At 37.0% G+C, this 19,172-nt stretch overlaps 1 protein-coding gene across 2 annotated transcripts in view; it reads left to right on the top strand.

The window, feature by feature from the left end:
• The window catches only part of LRP6 (LDL receptor related protein 6), a 126,156-nt gene that overhangs the window by 10,547 nt on the left and 96,437 nt on the right, over nucleotides 1-19,172 (top strand). For both annotated transcript variants that reach the window (XM_048952380.1, XM_048952373.1), the window contains exon 2: nucleotides 4,720-5,113. In XM_048952380.1, the coding sequence (XP_048808337.1) occupies nucleotides 4,720-5,113 (394 nt within the window). The remainder of the gene's footprint in view (nucleotides 1-4,719; nucleotides 5,114-19,172) is intronic.

Here is a 19,172-nt window from a genome sequence, read left to right as displayed (position 1 = left end):
ACATGAGGAGTAGGACCCAGAAGTCAAAACTTGCAAAACCGTTTCCTTCTTTCTCCAGGCTGAGCAGCAGAACTTGGACATTCAAAGAAACCAAATAGACAGAATTGCTAAGTGTAAGCAGTAATGAAGAAATTTGAAACCTGGGAAATGAAGGAGACTGTACCTAGATGCTCACCTCCAAGAGAATTTGTCTTATGTTCTTTTGTTGGCTATTTGTGGGACATCTTGGGAAAAGGGAGGATTGTAGTACATACAAGGAGTTATCTGTACACAACGGATTTGAGGAGATTGCAGCTAATAATCTTTGCTGGTTGTCTGTACTTATTTCCTTGCATTTCTTTCCTGTGTGGTCTGGTTATGGATGCATGTTTTTCCATCAAGGTGTCTGGCAAATTCCTTGTGCATCCTCTGCCTCATCTGGGAAAGTGCATGGCTGTTTGGTGTGTCTCACCTCTGTGTCTCCCTTTTTCCAGTCGCCGTGTTTGCTGTCCTCATGTCAGTAAACTTGGCAGTGTTAAGTAACTTCAAATGCTCAGACTTCTTCACCAATATGTGTAAGAGAGGGATTTTTGTTTTCCCGTTTGAAGACATCATCTTCCAGCGTAACAATTATTAGAAGTGCCTTTCTGCCTGGATACTTTTTTCCATATGTGAACATTTCCCCAGCATGACTGGCAGCACTGGGATTCTGGTGGAGGTTCCACAAACTACAGTGGACACCTCTAGTCTGGAAGGTCCTGTTCCTGAATTGGAGGTTCACAAACAACTGGTTCAGTTTATTTGTCAAAGATGATGTCGTGCCTCACCCTGCTGTACAAGTATTTACATTTATCTGATTTTATTCGAGCTGACAACTGGCTATAAACTAGTTTTTGGCAGATGAGGAAGGACTAAGGTGGTCTGTCCTTTCTACTAGTTAGCTCCCTGCGTTATCTTGCTGTGATGCTGGCTGGGTGCTAGTGCCAATGCAGAAGGGGGGCTGAAGACTTACAATGGGAACTGGAGCTGAGGAGAAGGCTGTTGCTGCAGTCTCATCTGGAACAGAGCTGCCAGCAGGAGGGGGGAGCTGCTCCCCTCCCAGCACCCTGCTGCTCGCCTCGTGTTCATGTCTGAACCTCTTCTGAGGTGATTCAACTCACTAGCCAAGGCAAACGTTTTGCTGATTTATTAAATCAGCTTGGGAGTGGGCCTGTAGCTATGTGAGAGGGAAGAACAGCATTGCCAAGGTTTGGAAATGTATTAAAAAGGGTTTGGGGAAAATGAGTTGATGTTAATTGCCGTGACCAGGCTGAATTACCATGAGTACAAGAGAATGAACCTGTTCTAGGTAACATTGACCATGTGACTCTCAGAGGTGTCGTGGATCATTGGAAATGGAAAAGGAGCAAGCAGGAGCTTATGAAACAGGCAACTGGACGTGTTAAAAGTATGACAAATTCTGACAGACTATAATTACTTCTCAATTGAAAAAAAAGTTAAAGTGTTTTTGTCTGTTCAATTTTTATTTTTTTTTTAATTGGTTCACCACTTTTCATGCTATGGGCTGTGGTATTTTTAAGCAACAATTTTTGTTGTGGTTCAGATGTAACCTTTTGCGGGCTCTGAGCAAACATTTGTTCTTCCTGGCTGGCACAAACAAAAGTTATTCTGAAACTCTGGGTACTTTAATTAGAAGAATAAACTACAGATAGGTCTCTCAGGTGGCAGATAATATGAAAACTTTTGCTATGACTTCCCTTGCTGATTTCTAAGATGTTTTTCCTTTTGCTTTAAGTGAGTGTAAGTACTTCTTTCCAACATCTTATAGTTTGATGCAATTAAAATGCTTAATTATGATGTATATAGAAAGGAAAATAGGAACATATTAAAGTAATTATTTTAAAAGAAAAAGAGGTAAATTTGAATTGTATCTCTGCCCCGTCATAGCTTAAACTGTAAAATAGTTGCCTTGCTTTGAAAGGAGCTTCTCTTGTATTTCTTCCCTTAGGGTTATTAGTATAGTTCCTTACTGTTATTCAAGAAAGCATCTCTGGGTCCTGTACTTTGTTTACAGTGAGTTATGTGGAGCAGAATGGAATCTTCTGGCATAGTTCTTGCTTTGGCATTGCTATTTGAGTCAAGTAAAAAGTTACTTGGTACTTGCTGCCAACTTCAAAAATTAGATTTTATAGGATATTGGAACCTTCATATTTTCCAGGAAGGGTTGGAGAGGGTGGGGGAACAAACCTGTTTATTGTTATTTTGGTGATATATATTTCATTCTCGAATGTCACAACAAATTGGAAAGCTTAATATCCTCATCTGCCAGCCCTGTGGAATGTGCTACAAGTTGTGGCTTCGAATCAATCTGCATGAAGCTGCTCATCTGATGTGTAGCTGAGCTTTTTCTGAGCTGTCATTCAAATCACTGCTATCATTCATGAAAAGGACGTTTTCTCTGGCTGCTCCTCAGCCAGCTCTGAGCACCAGCAAGGAGTGAATAACCTATGCAAGGCAGCTGTGTTAGGCTCAGCAGTGCCTTCAGGCCTCAGTGATTACACTTGACATGCCTGGTGTTCCAATTCATTGCATGCTGTGTGCGTGGGGACTCTTGCTCCGTGTTGTACATAATAATGGAGCCTGTACTCATTTGTGTGTGGATTTACCTTTTTTCAAATGCTGGGCATGCTGTCTTATTAGAGCAAGCTCTGCCAGTTGGCTGCACACGGTACTGTGGTGCGCTGGGTGACACTGAGCTGGCTATTAACTAGATTTTTCCAGTTACAATTGTATGCAACGTTTAAAAAATAGGTGGTCATATCATATATCTGTTTCTTATCGCTTTCAATTTACTGAATAGTGTTTTTTGTTTGTTTGTATTTTCCCTCAAAGTGCAGTCTTTGTAAGCAGCCCGCACTTAAAAGAAGCTAATGTGGTTTGTCTTAAATCTTTAGGGGATGGGAAATTATGCAGAGAAGGGAAGGATGATAGCAAAGTAAGGTAATAAACACACTTATTACAAGGTTTCTGCTCTTTCATTTAAAGATGTCTATTCCTTCTCCACTGAAATATAATCTTTAAACTGAGTATTTTCCTGCACAATAAAAATTTGCTTTCTGGAGGAGGGAATACAAATCTAGAATTCTTAAAAACAAAAAAGCTCTTCCCTCAAGCTATTCAGGTAGCTTTCTGTCTGAAGCTTCTAAAATTTGACATGAATCAATTTAAATTCAGTGTTTCTAAATTTAGGCAGATAGCCTGAACAATTTAGTTTTCAAAAAAGAGAAAAAAAGAAGGAAAGAAAATAGCTTCCAAACATATAGCAGCATCTGTGTAATTTTTGGAGTTGGAGGTGGATTAAGGAACTGTTAAGTTGACTCTGCTTCTCCCAGTATGCACAGCACTTTCTTTGACAAACAGTTTTGTGGTAATGAGGGTAATAGTCTGATCTTGGAAACTAACTTTTGAGTTTTCTGAAGTGTGGTCTGTTAGACATTAGTATGTCTGATGTCATTGTGAGTTTCTCATACAAGAACTGTATCTGCTCTGGCAGTGTAGCATTCAACATTTGCTCGTGCACGTCGCTGCCTACATAAATGCAGGCCTTTCTGTTAGGACATGCATCCTGCTAGCAGTTTTAAATGCCTGTCTATACTGATGAATAAATCTGGAGCATTTTTGTTAAATTTGGGCAGTGACAGCTAGACAAGCATACAAGATGCCAGCTGTAGTTCGTGTCTAGGTACTGCTGTGTGGCTCTGCTGCTACAGTGTCCAGGTAAATGTAGGGAAAGGTAGGTATGCTTACTGATAGTGGTAAAAACTCTAGATTTTACTTCACCATTTGTTGAAGTAGGAATGAGTGGAATTTTCATAAAGTTACAGCATGTGGTTAAGGACATTAAAGGGGTTTGACATTAAGGACATTAAAAGGGTACGTTACATTTTAAAAACAGACCTTTTTCATAGTTACTACTTTCCATTAATTGTTGTTGCTGGGTATTTGTATGAAAAATGTACAGATCACACAAACTGATGCAGGAAGCAAGTAAGAGTGGTAGAGCTGAGTTCTAACGTACTTACTGTAGTCTGTTTCTATAGGTATTTTTCTACCTACCTCTTCATATTAGAACTGATGCTCAAAAATGTCATTCCTTTCATGCTGCACACTCATCGCGTGTTTGTATATCATATGTAAAATACCTAAGAAAAATAATTTCAGGGTATTAACACAGGAATGTCTCTGATGGCTTGACGTGTGTTATATTTTTATTGAAGTTTGTGGGCTGTATATTAGCAAATTCTGGACAAAACATATTGAATCTTTGCTCTGATGGGTAAGCACTGAGTGCTTATAAAGCTACTATAGCTTCATCTTTCATATTCTTATTTAAGTACCTCCTTTATAGAGTAGTGTCATTTGGGCACTTCAAACCTCCATTTTCTTTGTTCTTCTTTACGTCTTCTCCTTTAATCTAATTTTAATAATGCAGAGCCCAGAATAACGAGCAGTGCATTACAAAGTTACCATCTTGAGTTGTAGTACTGTTTGAAAGGCTTGGAATCTGTGCTTTTCAGTTAAACTATAAAATGTCTCCCCCCATCATTCCCCCCTCTCTTCCTCCCCCCCTTAAATTGCTAGTTTCATTGCAATGGTACATCAGGCCTTAAGCTGTTCTTAACAGGAGTGTTGTTAACATGTTTATCTGTCCCCCCCACCCCTTATTTCTCCCACTTCAAGCTGCCCCACTGTTGCTGTATGCAAACCGCCGTGACCTGAGGCTGGTGGATGCTGCCAATGGGAAGGAGAATGCCACAGTAATTGTGGGTGGCCTCGAAGATGCAGCGGCAGTGGACTTCGTGTTCATAAAGGGGTTGATATACTGGAGTGACGTGAGTGAAGAAGCCATTAAACGAACAGAATTCAATAAATCTGGGAGTGTACAAAATGTGGTCGTTTCTGGACTTTTGTCACCTGATGGGCTGGCATGTGACTGGCTGGGAGAGAAATTATATTGGACAGATTCTGAAACAAATCGGATTGAAGTTTCTAATTTAGATGGATCATTGAGAAAAGTTTTATTTTGGCAAGAATTGGATCAACCCAGAGCAATTGCCTTAGATCCTGCAAGAGGGTAAGTCTTTGTTAAAATGAAATGGTAACAAACGGGAATGTTTTTGCTGCTAGTTGCATGTGGAATGATTTTAAATAATCGGTGGTGCTGTTACTGAAATTATTCAAATCCATTTTGTGTTGTTGCTCTATTACTGTGATTTGAAAATAATTTGTACTTCTGAAATTATGTTCATGTCATTGAATTACTAGAAGTCATCAGATGTTCAAGAAGAGTACTAGAGGAAGCTTATTTTGGCAGTAGTGCAGATGGTGGACATAAATGTGGAAGTTCTAAGGTGAAAACAGATGTAATCTGCTTGAAAAAATCATCAAGCCATCAGACTTGTGTCTCACTGCAGCATCAAACTGGAGGTCTTTGTTCATTGTTAAAATTTATGCTTCCTGGAAACAGCAGGGAAAAATAGACTACAATAATAACATTTTGGGATGTATTTTGGCATGCTTTATCATTTAACCAAAGTTTATAGAGAAGTTCATCTTCTCACTCTACAGGGAACTTCTGTTTGGAAAAAACTGTGTTTTGGATTAGCCCGTTCTAGAACAAGTTCGATTGTTCTAATTTCAGTCTCTGGGTGTGATTTAAAGTATCATCTTTTTGCTCTGTTATTCTTGGGACTGAGCTGTGGTTGCTAAATTCAGTGGTCTGTTTGGTGACGCTTTGTAAATGGCTACCTTGAGGTTACCGGGTGTGTATTTGTCATATTTGAGGTGACTGGCTCAGGAGAGTGATCGACTGATGGAATATTGTTGATGCTTTGTAATCTTCTGAATACTGTTTAGTATAGATATTTATACTATTTTTTTTTTCTTTTTTTCTCCTTAACAAGAAGATGAATCTATTATATTGCCACTTAAAGTAATTTTTTTCAGTCAGCTGTTCGGGGGGGGAAAAATCAATGCATTTTTTCCTTTATAAAGATAAGGACTGTTTTAGATGCTTGCAGCTTCTTTATAATGTGATCAGTTCAACTCATGTGTCTGGGTATTTCCTCCACAAAGGAAAAATGTCTTTTTGTTCAATAGGATTTCTTTTCCTGAACTTTGTTAGGAATGCTATAACCTCAATGTTTTCTTCTCAAGTTTCAACAGGCCTTTGACAATATGTTAAGAAATGTTTCCTTTGCATTATTTATATATTTTTTTTAGCTTTTCAAATATTGAGAATGTGGACTTACTCTTTTCTTATATCTTTACTACTTATAAATCAGAGCTGATGGTGGCATGGGTTCTACTAGATTCTAGGACCATTTAAGGATACAAGGAAAGATGTAACACATTCGTGCCCATTCCACTCACCATCCCAAAGCTGGGAGAGAAGGGAGGAAAAATAGAGTCAAAATGGTTTTGATTTAGCTTGCGACCAGAGAGACAGTGGTTCTTATTAGTTATGAATAACACTTGTCAAGCCAGTTGGTCTTTTTGAGTGTTTGTATTTTCTGTGTACATGTGGTAATGTGTTCAGTGATCAAAACTAGGTGACAGTGTACTCTTGCAGTCTTTCAAAATACTTGAAGAGAAACTCCAATGAAAAGAGTGAAATAGATTAAAGGTAAAGAGAACTCATAACTTCTCTTTTTCCATACTGATGATCTGTTAAATCAATAGGCAAAAACATTTCAATATGACTGCAGTTGTTTGGGGGTTTTTTTGTTTGTTTGCTTTTATTTAAAAAAAAAAAAAAAAAAAAAAAAAAAGCTGTAATTGAAGGAAAAGATTTTGTTTTCTTCTAAATCTTTTAATAAGTCAGTTTGTTAGCTGTTACTTGAGAAGTATGTTTTAGTGAGACAGAATGGTAATCCAGTGGTACATCCACTTTGTCTTACCATACCGCAGATCAAAAAAAAAAAAAAAAGAAAAACCAAACTATTGCAATTCTTGTATACAGCCTTATGGCAGAAAGCATTTCTGCTTTTAATAAATACGGTGTCACTGCAGAGTATCTTCCAAACTTTGACAAGTCAGTGGAAAGGTAACCTCAGTACAGGGGTTTATTTTTTTCTCAAATAAGTACCGTTTGGTGCTTTAATTATTATTTATATGAATGCACCTCTAATAGGTACTTCTTTTTTTTTTTTTTTTTTTTACCCCATAAATATGTTTAGATTACACATTGTTGTCTGGAGGACAGTAGCAGGAATAAGCCATAAAAATAGCTAATAGAATCTGAAACTTGGAAAAGCAAAACCCCTGTCATTTTCCTGCAATTTAGTCCATCTCCTCTTATTCACAATTGACGATTATTCCAAATAAAGATTTATGAGATCTTACCAAGTCATTACGTTATTTTGCAGCAAATTGTACAGTATGATTGCTATTCACAAGTTCAATTTTTTTGTTTAAGTTCATTTGACAAATATAGTTAATCTAAGTATATTTCATAATCCAGTAATACCAGAATCTACTTATATATTTGGGACTTGGTTACATATGTATATACATATGTATATATGCATTTATCTTACTGAAAATGAGAATGCCTACTTTAAAAAAAAATGTTATTAATAGTATTAGCTAGCACAAATATGCAGTAATGTAAAGTATGTTCTCTAGGCAGTGTCCTGTGTAGGAAAAAGTTGTGTGCTGTGGGATACTCGGCTGTCATTCTCTGAAAGTCTCTGCTCAGTGCTGTTGTAGTTCTGAAGAACGGGATCATTCTCTTTCAGAGCATGCTTACAGCAATGATAATGGTGCAGGTAACCTTTGCTGCCATTGCCAAACCGTCTGTTAATTGTGTGTGAGGTCGTATGTGTAACTGTGAAGTACCAGAGTAGAAATTAGACTTGGTGCCTGTGTCAGTTCACAGTAACTAGTACATTTGCTAATGGAAAACATTTCTCAATTCATAGTTGTGACACAGCCATCAAGTCTAACTTTTTACTCTGATAGTTTTGTCTAGGAAATCATCAGAATCTAAAATGCCTGGAGTCTTCTTACTAATCATCTCTTGTGTATGTTCAGAAGTCTAAGCTTCTTATTTCTCTATTTTCATGTAGTGCAATTTATTTTATGTTTTCCCATTTTGTTGTCTTGGCACTCAATGAAACATGCATGTACCAGGGGAGAAAAGCAACCTTAGATGAAGTAGGATTGCAATGCTTCTTCAGCCTTCTTTTGAAGTGGATTGAGAATTTTCAGAGCTGTTTCAGGAAGGCTTCTGGGTCCTTGTTGTCCTTTCTAACGTTGTTTTTACAGACTAGCGTTAAACATAATACCCTGTTAAGAGGATCAATAACTGAATAACACATACACTTTGTTATTAACTCTTTCTAGGGGAAAACCAGGTGGTAGACCTCCTCATGTGCAAAAAAGCAGCAAGTTAGGAATTGTTTGCATGGAAGTAGACCAAGTGGAAAAGAGGTTTTTCTACTTCGGTGTGCGTTTATAAATAAATAAAACGTGCCACGTGTATTCAGATTCTCAAGCAAGTACGGCTTGAAAATGCAGTATAGTAAATTTGTGCTGCTGTTTTTCTTATTTTATTAACCTTTACAGCCCTTTTGTTCTCAGGGAAGAGTCTTCATTATCATCATGAAAGTTGCCCCCAAATTACTCTTTAGACAACTAGATCAGCTTTATTCTTAGGAAGCACTATCAAAACTGTTTTTTCTCACTTCTGTATGTATTGTTCACCACAGAAGGGAATTTTAAGTGCCTTCTAGAAGTGCTGACTAATTGCTTACTTTTCAGGATGTGTTTTAAATCAATTGACTATAGAGTTACTATAATTGTTCAACTCTTGTAAAGCATTCAGGTTGTAAAGGTTTTAAGCTAATGAATGGAATTAAGAGTACAAAGAACCACAGCACTTTTTTGACAGCTGAAGTTGGCTTCTGAAATGCTTTGTATGTTGGGTAAGATCTTCAGATTCAACAGGCAATCCTCCCCCAGCAGACCTTCCTTATTTTTTTCATCTAAAACATTTCAGGGAATATGTACGCTTCTCTTTTTATAGACCTGCTTATTTTGTTTCCTTTGAAATCTGGAAACTTGCACCTAAGTTCATCAGGCCCAAAAAATTCTTGCAATTGCCATACAGGCCTTGAATCAGTGCTTTACAACAAAAAGATTAATGGGAACAGATACTGTGTTGCTAAGCAAGGAAATGAAATTGGACAATTCTAATATTAGTTACAGTGTCTTGGATATTATGGAAAAAACATTTTAGGAATGAACAATTCACATTTTTTTGGTAAGACTTCTGTTTCTTGTTTGCTTACGAATGGGTCAACATTATTTAAAATGGCACCTCAGAGATATGTTCCAATAATTGAATAAATGAAGGCTTTGCTTCATGCCTTCTGTTGCCTGATGTCACATCTCCCTTGAGCAGATTGCATCTGGCTGAAAATCTTTTTGGTGCTCCTTTATCGCCACTGACGTTTTCCACAGATTAATGCACTCTATTTAGTTATAGCCTGCTCCGTGACAATAAGTACTTAACTTTGAGGCTTTACAGGTGATTTATGAAAGCATTGAGCTGGTATGAAATCTGCAGATTGTTGTGGTGTTGACACATCAATTTATAAGGTGTATTTAATCTTCACCTAAATAAGCATTTTTTTTTTTTTTATCAGGAGGTGGTGGTTGTAAATGCAGCACTCTTAATGGGTTTGTTCATTTTGTATTAATGTTGTTATGAGGATGTTGAGGCTGTTGAGGTGGTATTTTTTGTTGTTTGCTTTTTTTTTTTTTTTTTTTTTAAGACCAAATGAAAAGTAAATTCTGGTGACAGCTAGGAGGTTAAAGAAACCAGAGTGTCGATTTTGGCAACTTAAAAATGAAGTTAAGCCGAAAGATTGCAAAATAGTACCACACTGGTTGTCCTGCTGACATTACATCAGGATTGTCTTGGCTCTGGAGCCGTGTGGAACTCAAGAGAGATCTAAAATGCAGCACCAGTGTCACTAGATAATTGGATGATCCTAGTGCGGGTCCTGTTGGCTTTGTGCTGCAAAGCACGTGGAGCCTTCAGGAAGCCAGCATGGCAGTTGAAACAGCCTTGCCAGCTTCTCCAGAACTACTACAGCTCTCTGTGCTTCCGAAGCATAAAGTGGCCAGCTTTTAGCTCTTGGTCTTAGTAGGGTATTTATGACTTTCAGGAGCAAAATGGGACAGTATTCACTTGTGGAAGTGTTGAATGCTAAGGCTTTCAGGGTTTGTTTGTTTGTTTCAGCACCACTGACAGTCTGTTCATTTTTTATTTCAAAAGACTTTGCAAGGTTTGTTGGAGATCTGTTGCATGAGATGCTGTCCTCCAGTTGAGAAGACATGACTTTATTGCATGGTTCAAAATAGGCATTTCATTCTCCTCTTCTTTTTTTGCCTCATCTGAAGGAGGAGGTGAAAGAAGGTAACCAGAAACCCACTTATGTAAAACAGAATGAAGAGGTGACCTCTCTTGTAAATCTTGCTGTGCAGGTTTTAGATGTTGCTGCCACTGATTGCCTAGTCTCATCCTACTGACAGGAGTTTCCAAGAACTCAGGGTAACATAATCTTTGAGATGTTTTCCTTAATTTTCAGGCATTTTACATAGTTATCTCTATTCACAGAAAGAGATGGGAGAGATTTGGCTTTTTAGAAATCAAACTAGAGTGCACAGAGTTGATTTGTAGAAGATTTTCATCACTTCTTATGGACTCAAATACCTTAAAATTGCAGATGCTTTTAGCTCTAGGCAAGTTTGGAAATACTCTTTCATCCCTACCTCCTTTGTTTAGTGCTTGGGCTAGAAAACAAGATTATGGACTGGGTCACTTGAGGGCTGGGCTTTAGTTCGCCTGCTGCCATCTCTGCTGTGAATAAACTAGTAGTGTCTTCAAACATTGTTGAATTTGTCAAAGCAGGGAGCTCATTGGCTTTTCTTTTTTCACTTAGTGTCTTTTGATTTGCACTTGTGCCTGTGAAACGTGGATATGGTGTTTTATGCAGTACTCTCTTGATGGTTTATTATGGTCATATTCACAAAGATGATTTAGCCCACTAATAGTTACCTCAATGTTAGAGTAAAAATGGTGATAAAAATCAGTAAAATTTATGTGAGCTGGCTTTAAGTATCAATGTATACTTCAGATGTCTATGTGCAGTGTTTGTTTAGTAATTTAGAACTGAGCATTTGAACCAAGGTAGTAATTTCTGGTCTGTGTGAATAACCTCTGGTAATGGGTCTTCGGGCATGACTCTGTTTATCTGCATTTTCAATCCCCACAATTATGACTTAGCATCTAAGTCTAGACTCTGAAAACCTGTTGTATTAGAAAATACAAAAGTTGTGAGCAAGCAAGTTTTCACCAACGACATTTTGAATGAAGCTTTATATTGAGTGAACACAGGGAAAGTTATTTTTAAAATAGTTAATTTTATACTTCAAGCAAGCATTACTAGCTAGCATGTTAATTAAAATGTGTTTGTTCACACACCTTTAAAAATTAAAAGGATCCTAAGACATCTTTTAATAACGATTAACAGAAACTCAAAGGGGCCATACTAATTTGCAGCAGAAAGCTGTAATCTGAAATCTTCTTTATGCTATGTTCTAGTATTTAAGAAGTCGATGGGGAAGCAGAATGTATTGAAAGGAACATCCATGCAATTTCTAGGGAAGGGTCCAGAATAAAACTAACAGTTTTCCTCTCTGACTCCTAGCCCCTTAAATGCAACTTGCATGACTTAGAGGTGTTTATCAGGAAATTGCTACCTTAAAGCAGAAACATAGTCTATCTTAGTTGTGGTGGATAACAGGAGTGTAGTAGTTTCTCATCTTACAGCTCATGAATCATCTTTTTCATAGGCTTTTGGGGTATGGAGATAGAAGTTGGAATGCTGGAGGAAAAAGTCCTAAGTTTTCTTCATTAAAATCTTATAAGACTGTTGTGCATTTTCATTATTGACAGCATTTAGAGGGAGGGACTGAAGTGTGTCCATGTGTAAAATTTCATCTAAAATGTGGACCAAGGGATTTGGTTTGTATTGTAGAAAATGGAGGAGAAATTCAGCTTTGTTTTTTGGTTTTTTTAAGGCAGCATTTTGTTGAAGATGATGATTGCTGCGTTACCTTGTTGACAAAGATTGATTTATTGCTCATTTCTTGAAAATAGCTGATAAATTCTATCGCTAGCATGATTTGAATCAGATTGCTCTTTAAATAAACTATGGACTAACTTTGTCATACAAAAAAACAAAACATAGCACTCAGTTGTATAGAAATTAAGCATGATTTAAAAAAAAAAAAAAAGTCTATAGAGGATCCATCTTTATTTGGCTATGTTCCTGGGAAAAAATAAGACTATCCCTGTGAGAGAAGTATATTTCTGCACTGTCTTCTGTGTAAAATGGTCAGATAGAATGTCATAGGATTATATATTGTAGTGAGGGTGTTGAGCAAATCCAACTTTTTGCAGTGCAGCTAGTAAGAAGGGAAGATACACTGGGGATGTAAAATTTGAGTGAGCCTAATAAAATACCTGAATAAATAGAATTTCTGCTTATAAATTTCTGCTTATAGATCCAAGGATAGGAAAAGATGGTGGACATTAGTCTGTATGCCGAGGTGTTCATCTGGGCACGTGTTTGAAGAGGTGCAATTCCACTGCTTCACTATCTATCTATAAAAGACCTGAAAAGGAGCCGAACAAAGCAAAAGTTAGTGCTTTGGGTTTCTGCTTGGTGCATGGAGAAAGAATGATTGCTTTTAACTTCTGGGCGTGCAGCTGTAGCCTACCTGGTGACTTTCCAGTCTGTCAATTTCCTTAGTAGACTGAGTGGGTCTCAGTCTTGTGGGCACTTAATAATTAAGCAGTAGGAAAATCTAAGCCTTGCTGTGAGTCCCTTCAGATGGATTAGTGATGCTATGCTGGCGCTCCGGATTTTAAGTGGTGTGCTTTAAATGCATACGTCTGGGTGAGAATGCATATGTAGTATGTATTTGGCATGTCTGTCTAGTTAATTGTATCTTATAATTGAAACACGCTAGGTGTGTTGTACCTTAAAACTTAAACAGCAAACCCAGAATTGTTAAGTTCTGGAAACTTTTGAACTTTCTTTTTTTCCTTGGTCTGATGAGTAGTATTACAAAGAACAGTAAAGCATTTTTCTGGATCTTAATGCTTAATTAGGATCCTTCTACTACTTCTGTCTTCAAAACTGTCAACATTCATTCTGGGTCTCTCTCTCTCTCTCCCCCTGCTTTTCCCCCACCTCCTTTCTTTCCCTAGAGTTGTTCAACACATACTTTAAATTTTTATTTCCCATGGGAGCCTTGTCACTTCTCATTTTTACATCTTAATTCCATGTTTCAGCATAAAGTATTACTTGTATTAAGTTTTCTCTGTCACTTCAAGCAAGAAATAGTAAAGATAAGAGATTATGCAACTGAGAGCACTGTTAAGTCTGAGCTCTTTTTTTTTGAATAAATCTTTGCAAGTGTGAAATTTATGTTTCATATTTAAAGGATGAGTATTATCTCTGCTCTAGCAGGTTGTTAAATTACTGAAATTACACAAATCTAACTTGCAAACTATGTTCATGCAATTCTCTTGATGTGCATTGTAGTGATGCATAGAAATATCTTGGATTCTTAACTACAAGATTTCTTTCACTAAAAATGTTTTCATTTGTTGTAGAATAAAACTATCTCCTACAATTGTCTGCCTTCAGGGTTAAACTCTGAACTTCTGAGTAAACTAAGATAAAAGATACTATTTTGTTTTCATTTGTACTGTTATGTATGTTTAAAAAGATGTTTATCTTTCTGTGAAGTACTTGTTTAGATCTAAATATAATGGATTAGTACAAAGGTGTAAAAAAAAAAAATTAAATTAAAATTCAGAAAAAAGTTCAAGAGATTCATGTGATTTATAAAGCAGTGGACTTTAGTAAGTCTTAAACTGTAAGGAGATCCTACAAGAATGCTTTCAGGTGTGTATACAACAAACCTCAGACCTGTCTTGCTGCAGATGCTTGAAAAGTAATGGAGCTCATGCAGATGGTAACAATCCTGAGTTGGCTGTTTTTGTTGGTTTGGGGAAAAGGATGTAAGCTGCTGCTTCACCTGACTGTAAGATCTTTCCTAAACATTAACTGTGTAGTGTTGTGTTGATTGTACTGTGTTTTCCTGCAACAATTTGTTGTGTTATTGTGGTAGTCTGACACATTATTTTAAACAGTACTCAATTCCATGTTTATTGTAGCCAGAAATGATCTTTGGAGGTTCTGACTACAGATTTCTACCGGCCCCTTGGGCATGCATACAACCAGTTGTTTGACTGAGGGAATAATTGAAGAGAACAGTGCTCAAGCCAGCTGACAGCTACTTGGCTAAAAAGTCACTGGTGAAACCAGAAGTTCATTTTGGTAAAGGTATGATCACTGCTTGTAACCACTAAAAGTCTGAGTATTAGATAAATTATATAGTCCTAACGATCATTTTATAGTAACAAACCAAATTTGGATTTAAAGAGAGGGATTGTATGAAAGCATAAAAGTACCATGTGTTCTTGAGGGTTGACAGAAATTTGTTACTTAACTGGAGAATCATCTCCTCACATAAGAATGTTCTTCTATTTCAAGACAGAAATGGAAAACTGAGAGTTCCTGAAATGAGTTCTGTATATAAATGTATTTGTTTTAGATTCATTAAGATCTGTGAAATTTCATCAGCTAATGTAAGCAGAATGTTCTGCCCCCAGTTCAGTAAGCAGCTGAAGGACAGTCTTGCTGGTAACTGTAGGACAGGATCTTTTTGCTTAATGTCCCAAACTGCCTGGTTTGCAGCATATATTCTGTAAACTGCAAACCCTGGTCCTGTAGCTGAGAGATGGAAGTGGCTGTCAGCATTTTGGAAGGATGAAAAGATGAAGAAAAGACAAACTTCTTAGACTTCTTCAGAGGAGAAGATACTCTAAGAAAGAATGATATGAAAATTAAAAGCAAGATTTGTCATATTGGAGAAAAGCTGTCTGACAGCTCTTCAGCAGGCCACCACAAGTTCTGTATTTAAACCTGGATGAGAAAGAAGGTGACCCTGAAATATTAAATAAGCTTAAAGACAAGGTTTCTAGAATCAAGTCCACTATGGTAGTTACTTGATATTTAAACCTTGGTTTGAGTTCTGCCTGTTGTTGCAGATTAAGAAATCTCATTTTAGGCGCCTGCTTATGAATGATTTGGCATAACACTTTGATTGTTAATTTTCAAAGCTGAATTTGTTTGGGAATTGTCCCTGAATTCACAATTGCCTGCTCAAGTGAGAAAAGTAGATTATTTTGTGCAAATGAAAGAAGCTTCAGAGACTGTTAGCTATGAAGTAAATTTTTGAAGTGACTACAAAACGATTTTTTTTAAATATTATATTTGAAAAATTGCTGTTACAAAAATATTGCACTCCAGAAAATCCTTCTAGAAAGGGTAGATACTGCAAATATTTTCATCTGGAACTAGAAGAAGATGAGGATTTTAAATATGTGTATTTCTTAATTGTACCTTTTTTTTCCACTCTCACTCTGCCACATTTCCTCCCACCACATAAGCCATCCACATCCTGGACTGAACCATTCAGTTTTTAAAGTAAGCTTTACATTGAGCTTTTTGAGGGAACGTGTATGTTAAACATACACTGTGGGATGGTGGCTTTTGAAGTGAAGCTGTTTGGTTTTGGTTGTTGTTGTGGCTGCTTGGTTTCTTTTTTTGCATGTGTGTGTTTTTCTTCTTGATGAAATTCCAATTCATAAAGCATCTTAAAGACAGATCATAGAAACTGTGTTGTAAATTGCCTAGCATATCAGACTTACTTGGTATGGTAGGCTATGAGGGTAGGATAGATAAAATCACTGCGTTAATTAATAGATAATTAATAATTAATATAATTAATTAATAGATATTCTGTCACAACAGTGCTGAATGTGCTGCCTTCATAGACAATAGTTTTTCCACAAAGCGATTTAGTGGCATTCCAATGTTGAGACTTAAATGATTGTTTCCTTATTGCAGTATCTAGATGCTATGTGAAACTTCTTTTCATTAGCTGCTGAATGTTAACTTCAAATGCTTTCCTTCGAGATGGTAAAGAATAGTATTAGGCAAAATCCGTGCTTTTCTGTTAAATAAGAAAAGATCAAAAAATCATTTAAAACAGTGAAAGGTGTAACTGCTCCCCCCTATTTAACTACAGACCAAGTCTGGCTAATAATATGTAGTTTTTGTTGAGAATTTGGAAAATGCACAAGCTAGGTGGTAAGAATAAATACCAGAATAACTATATGCTTAGTAAGTTTTTATGGGTAGAAAAAAATGTGAACTGGTATCTCTTGCACGTGCATTTTTTGCAACTATGTTCTAGCGAACCATAAGACTCACCATTTTTCCTCCTTTTCTATTGCTTCTAGATAAGTTTCCTCTGTGGTAAAGTTTACAGAAAGATGTAAGAGACAGCTTGTCAACCATGTGTTCAGTGTCTGCTTGACTAATGTTTTTCTGATGGAAAAGTTCTGGCTTCTCTTTTAGAAACAATAAGAAAAATCTATGGGAATGGCTAGCGTTTTTATGGCTGACTTTGAAGCAGCTACATGACTTGTTTCTTCATTTCAGGCTGTCCCTCTGGAATTGTGATGTCAGTGCATTCTGGCATCTATTTTCTCAATGCTGTTGAGAGCTGCTCATCAGTCTTCCCAAAGATAGTTAGTTGTTCTGTTATGTGGCTGACTACAAAGTTGTCAGTCTTTATAAATAAATATTTAAATAAATGACGTTTCCAAAATCACAAAGTGATGTGAATGATCACTGTTTCCAGGGAGCCAGCAAAAAGAATTGCAGTCAAGCTATGTACACAACAAGTCTTTTGACCTTAAGTCCTTTTTTTTTCTTTTTTTTTTTTCCTTTTTTTTTTCTTTTTCCATCTAGAGTTACCCTGTTTGCACAACCGAAGACAAAATTGTTTTAAGGTGGCTGTGTTTCTAAGCAGTGACAAGAAATCATGTGAGTCAATAAAGCAGTAATTTCTGGCCTGGTGCAATCTCCAGTTAGTCGCTCACCATCTGTGTTATGCAATTCACGTGCCCTGTTATACAGTTGATTTGATTGTAACATCTTAGTCAGTATTTAAGCAACAGAAAATGATGACAAGAATGGCCATGCCCAATTCTGTTTCAGAGCTTCCATATGTTATTCATCCGTGACTTTTTTTATGCCCCTTCATCATGGAAGGTGCTTGAATTTCTTATTGAAAAACACCAAGTTTTGATCAGCCTGTGAATTCAGAGACAGTAGTGGGTATGGGTAGCATTCTGATGTGGAACAAGGGCAACAAGTTTAACAATAGAAGTGTTCTGGTGGCTGATTTTTCCCTTTTTTTTTTTTTCTTTTTCTTTTTCTTTTTTTTTTTTTGTTCCCTCCTCCTCAGAATTTTGTTTTATGTTAGTCTTGAACTCTCCTTCACAAGTTTGACTGAATGTTTGTGTCTAGTGCTATTCATATTAACTGTTGAAGTGGAAAAGTATGAAAGTAGAATGAAAGGATAAAGTAGGATCTAATTTAAGTTTTAAAAAAGACCTGTATTGAGGAAAATGTGACTTACAAAGCATTTTCAAGAAAAAACATGAACACAAAATATCTATGTTTTCTATATATAGCTTTTTGGGTCCCAAGATGAGTTACTACTATTTCTCTTATCAAAACTGGAGTTCACTTCACATATCATAAAATGCAGCTTTTTTTTTCTTTTGCCCATCACCTTTTCAAGCGTTCCTTAGCTTTCTCAGCTTTTAATCTGCATTGTAGTGTCTGTGTCAGATTTGACATGTTTCAGAGCACATTGGTTGTTTAGAGAAACTGGTTTTTTTTGTTTGTTTGAATTCATGTTTCTTCAGAACCACAAAAGTGGGCAAAATGTGTCAGCAGAAATAAAGCTGAGTGATCCCACAGACAAACTCCTGTCACTGTAAGAAGGAAAACTGTGCAGCAGGACTGGTGTTTTAATGGTACCGGTGTATGTATTCAGTTATGAAGTTGTCTTCCCAAATATGCAGAAATTTTCAGGCTGGCTGTGACTAGGCTAAAAGTACCGTACTGAAATGCTTGTTCATAAATACAGACTTGGTCATTTCATACTGTAGGAATTCTTTTTCCTTAAAAGCACTCCACTAAAATACTTCAGCCTGTGGTTTCTGGAGTGATCGTGGGAATAATATGTACAACAGCATGCTGCACAGAAGTGCTTGACTGATTCTTTCCAGCTGCATGGAACTGATTGAATAACTCAGGAAAGAGATGGTCAGATCTGCCCCATGTAAGCTATTGGATGTCTTTTCAAAGTGCTGCTGCCCATAGTCTCAGGTTGAAGTCAAGGTGATTTGGAGATTGTGACTTCATGACCAAGTGGGACTCCCTTCGTCCAGGTCTTGTATATTCTGAGATTCTTAGCCTTTTATTAGTGAAAGCAAAAATAGCAGATGATATTTTGGTTTTGTCCCCTTATAGTGCTCAGAAAGTTCTCCAGGCACTGTGACTGAGTGAATAGTGCTAGAACACCTGGGGTCAGCAGTCCTGCATGCTCTAATATAGGGTTATGTTCATTAACTGTGGGTATATTCTGAACCAGGCCATAGTAAGCACTGTGTGGTGGGAAAGAGACATTTGTTCTACACAAAGTGACGTTGTAGAGCAGAAATGTGGTTGTTGTTAAGTATGTATGGCTCTGCTTATAAGGAAAATATTTATTCTGTGCTTAAACATAGAGATGATGATATAAAAATCACAGAGCCTAAAGTGGGTCATCACTCAGGTGATGGTTTGTCATCTGTAAGAGCATGAACTATGAGTTCTTCAACATAATAAAGGACTAAATGTAGCCTTGGGAATAGTGGAAACAGAGTGGGGAAGCCTGGAACCTGGATACTTTAGCTCAGGATCAGATGGTATTAAATTTGAAGTTAGAAGCTGTCAAACCACTTGCAGAGATCTTAAAAAGGAAGGAAAGGTTACTTTGTGTTACCCTTTGTGTAATGCAAGCATGACTCCTGTAGTCAGATCATGATATAAAGTAACAGAAATCCAGCCTTACAGTCT

Source organism: Lagopus muta, chromosome 1 (assembly GCF_023343835.1).
Source record: "Lagopus muta isolate bLagMut1 chromosome 1, bLagMut1 primary, whole genome shotgun sequence".
Classification (NCBI taxonomy): domain Eukaryota; kingdom Metazoa; phylum Chordata; class Aves; order Galliformes; family Phasianidae; genus Lagopus; species Lagopus muta.
This window is presented reverse-complemented; position numbering and strand designations above follow the sequence as displayed.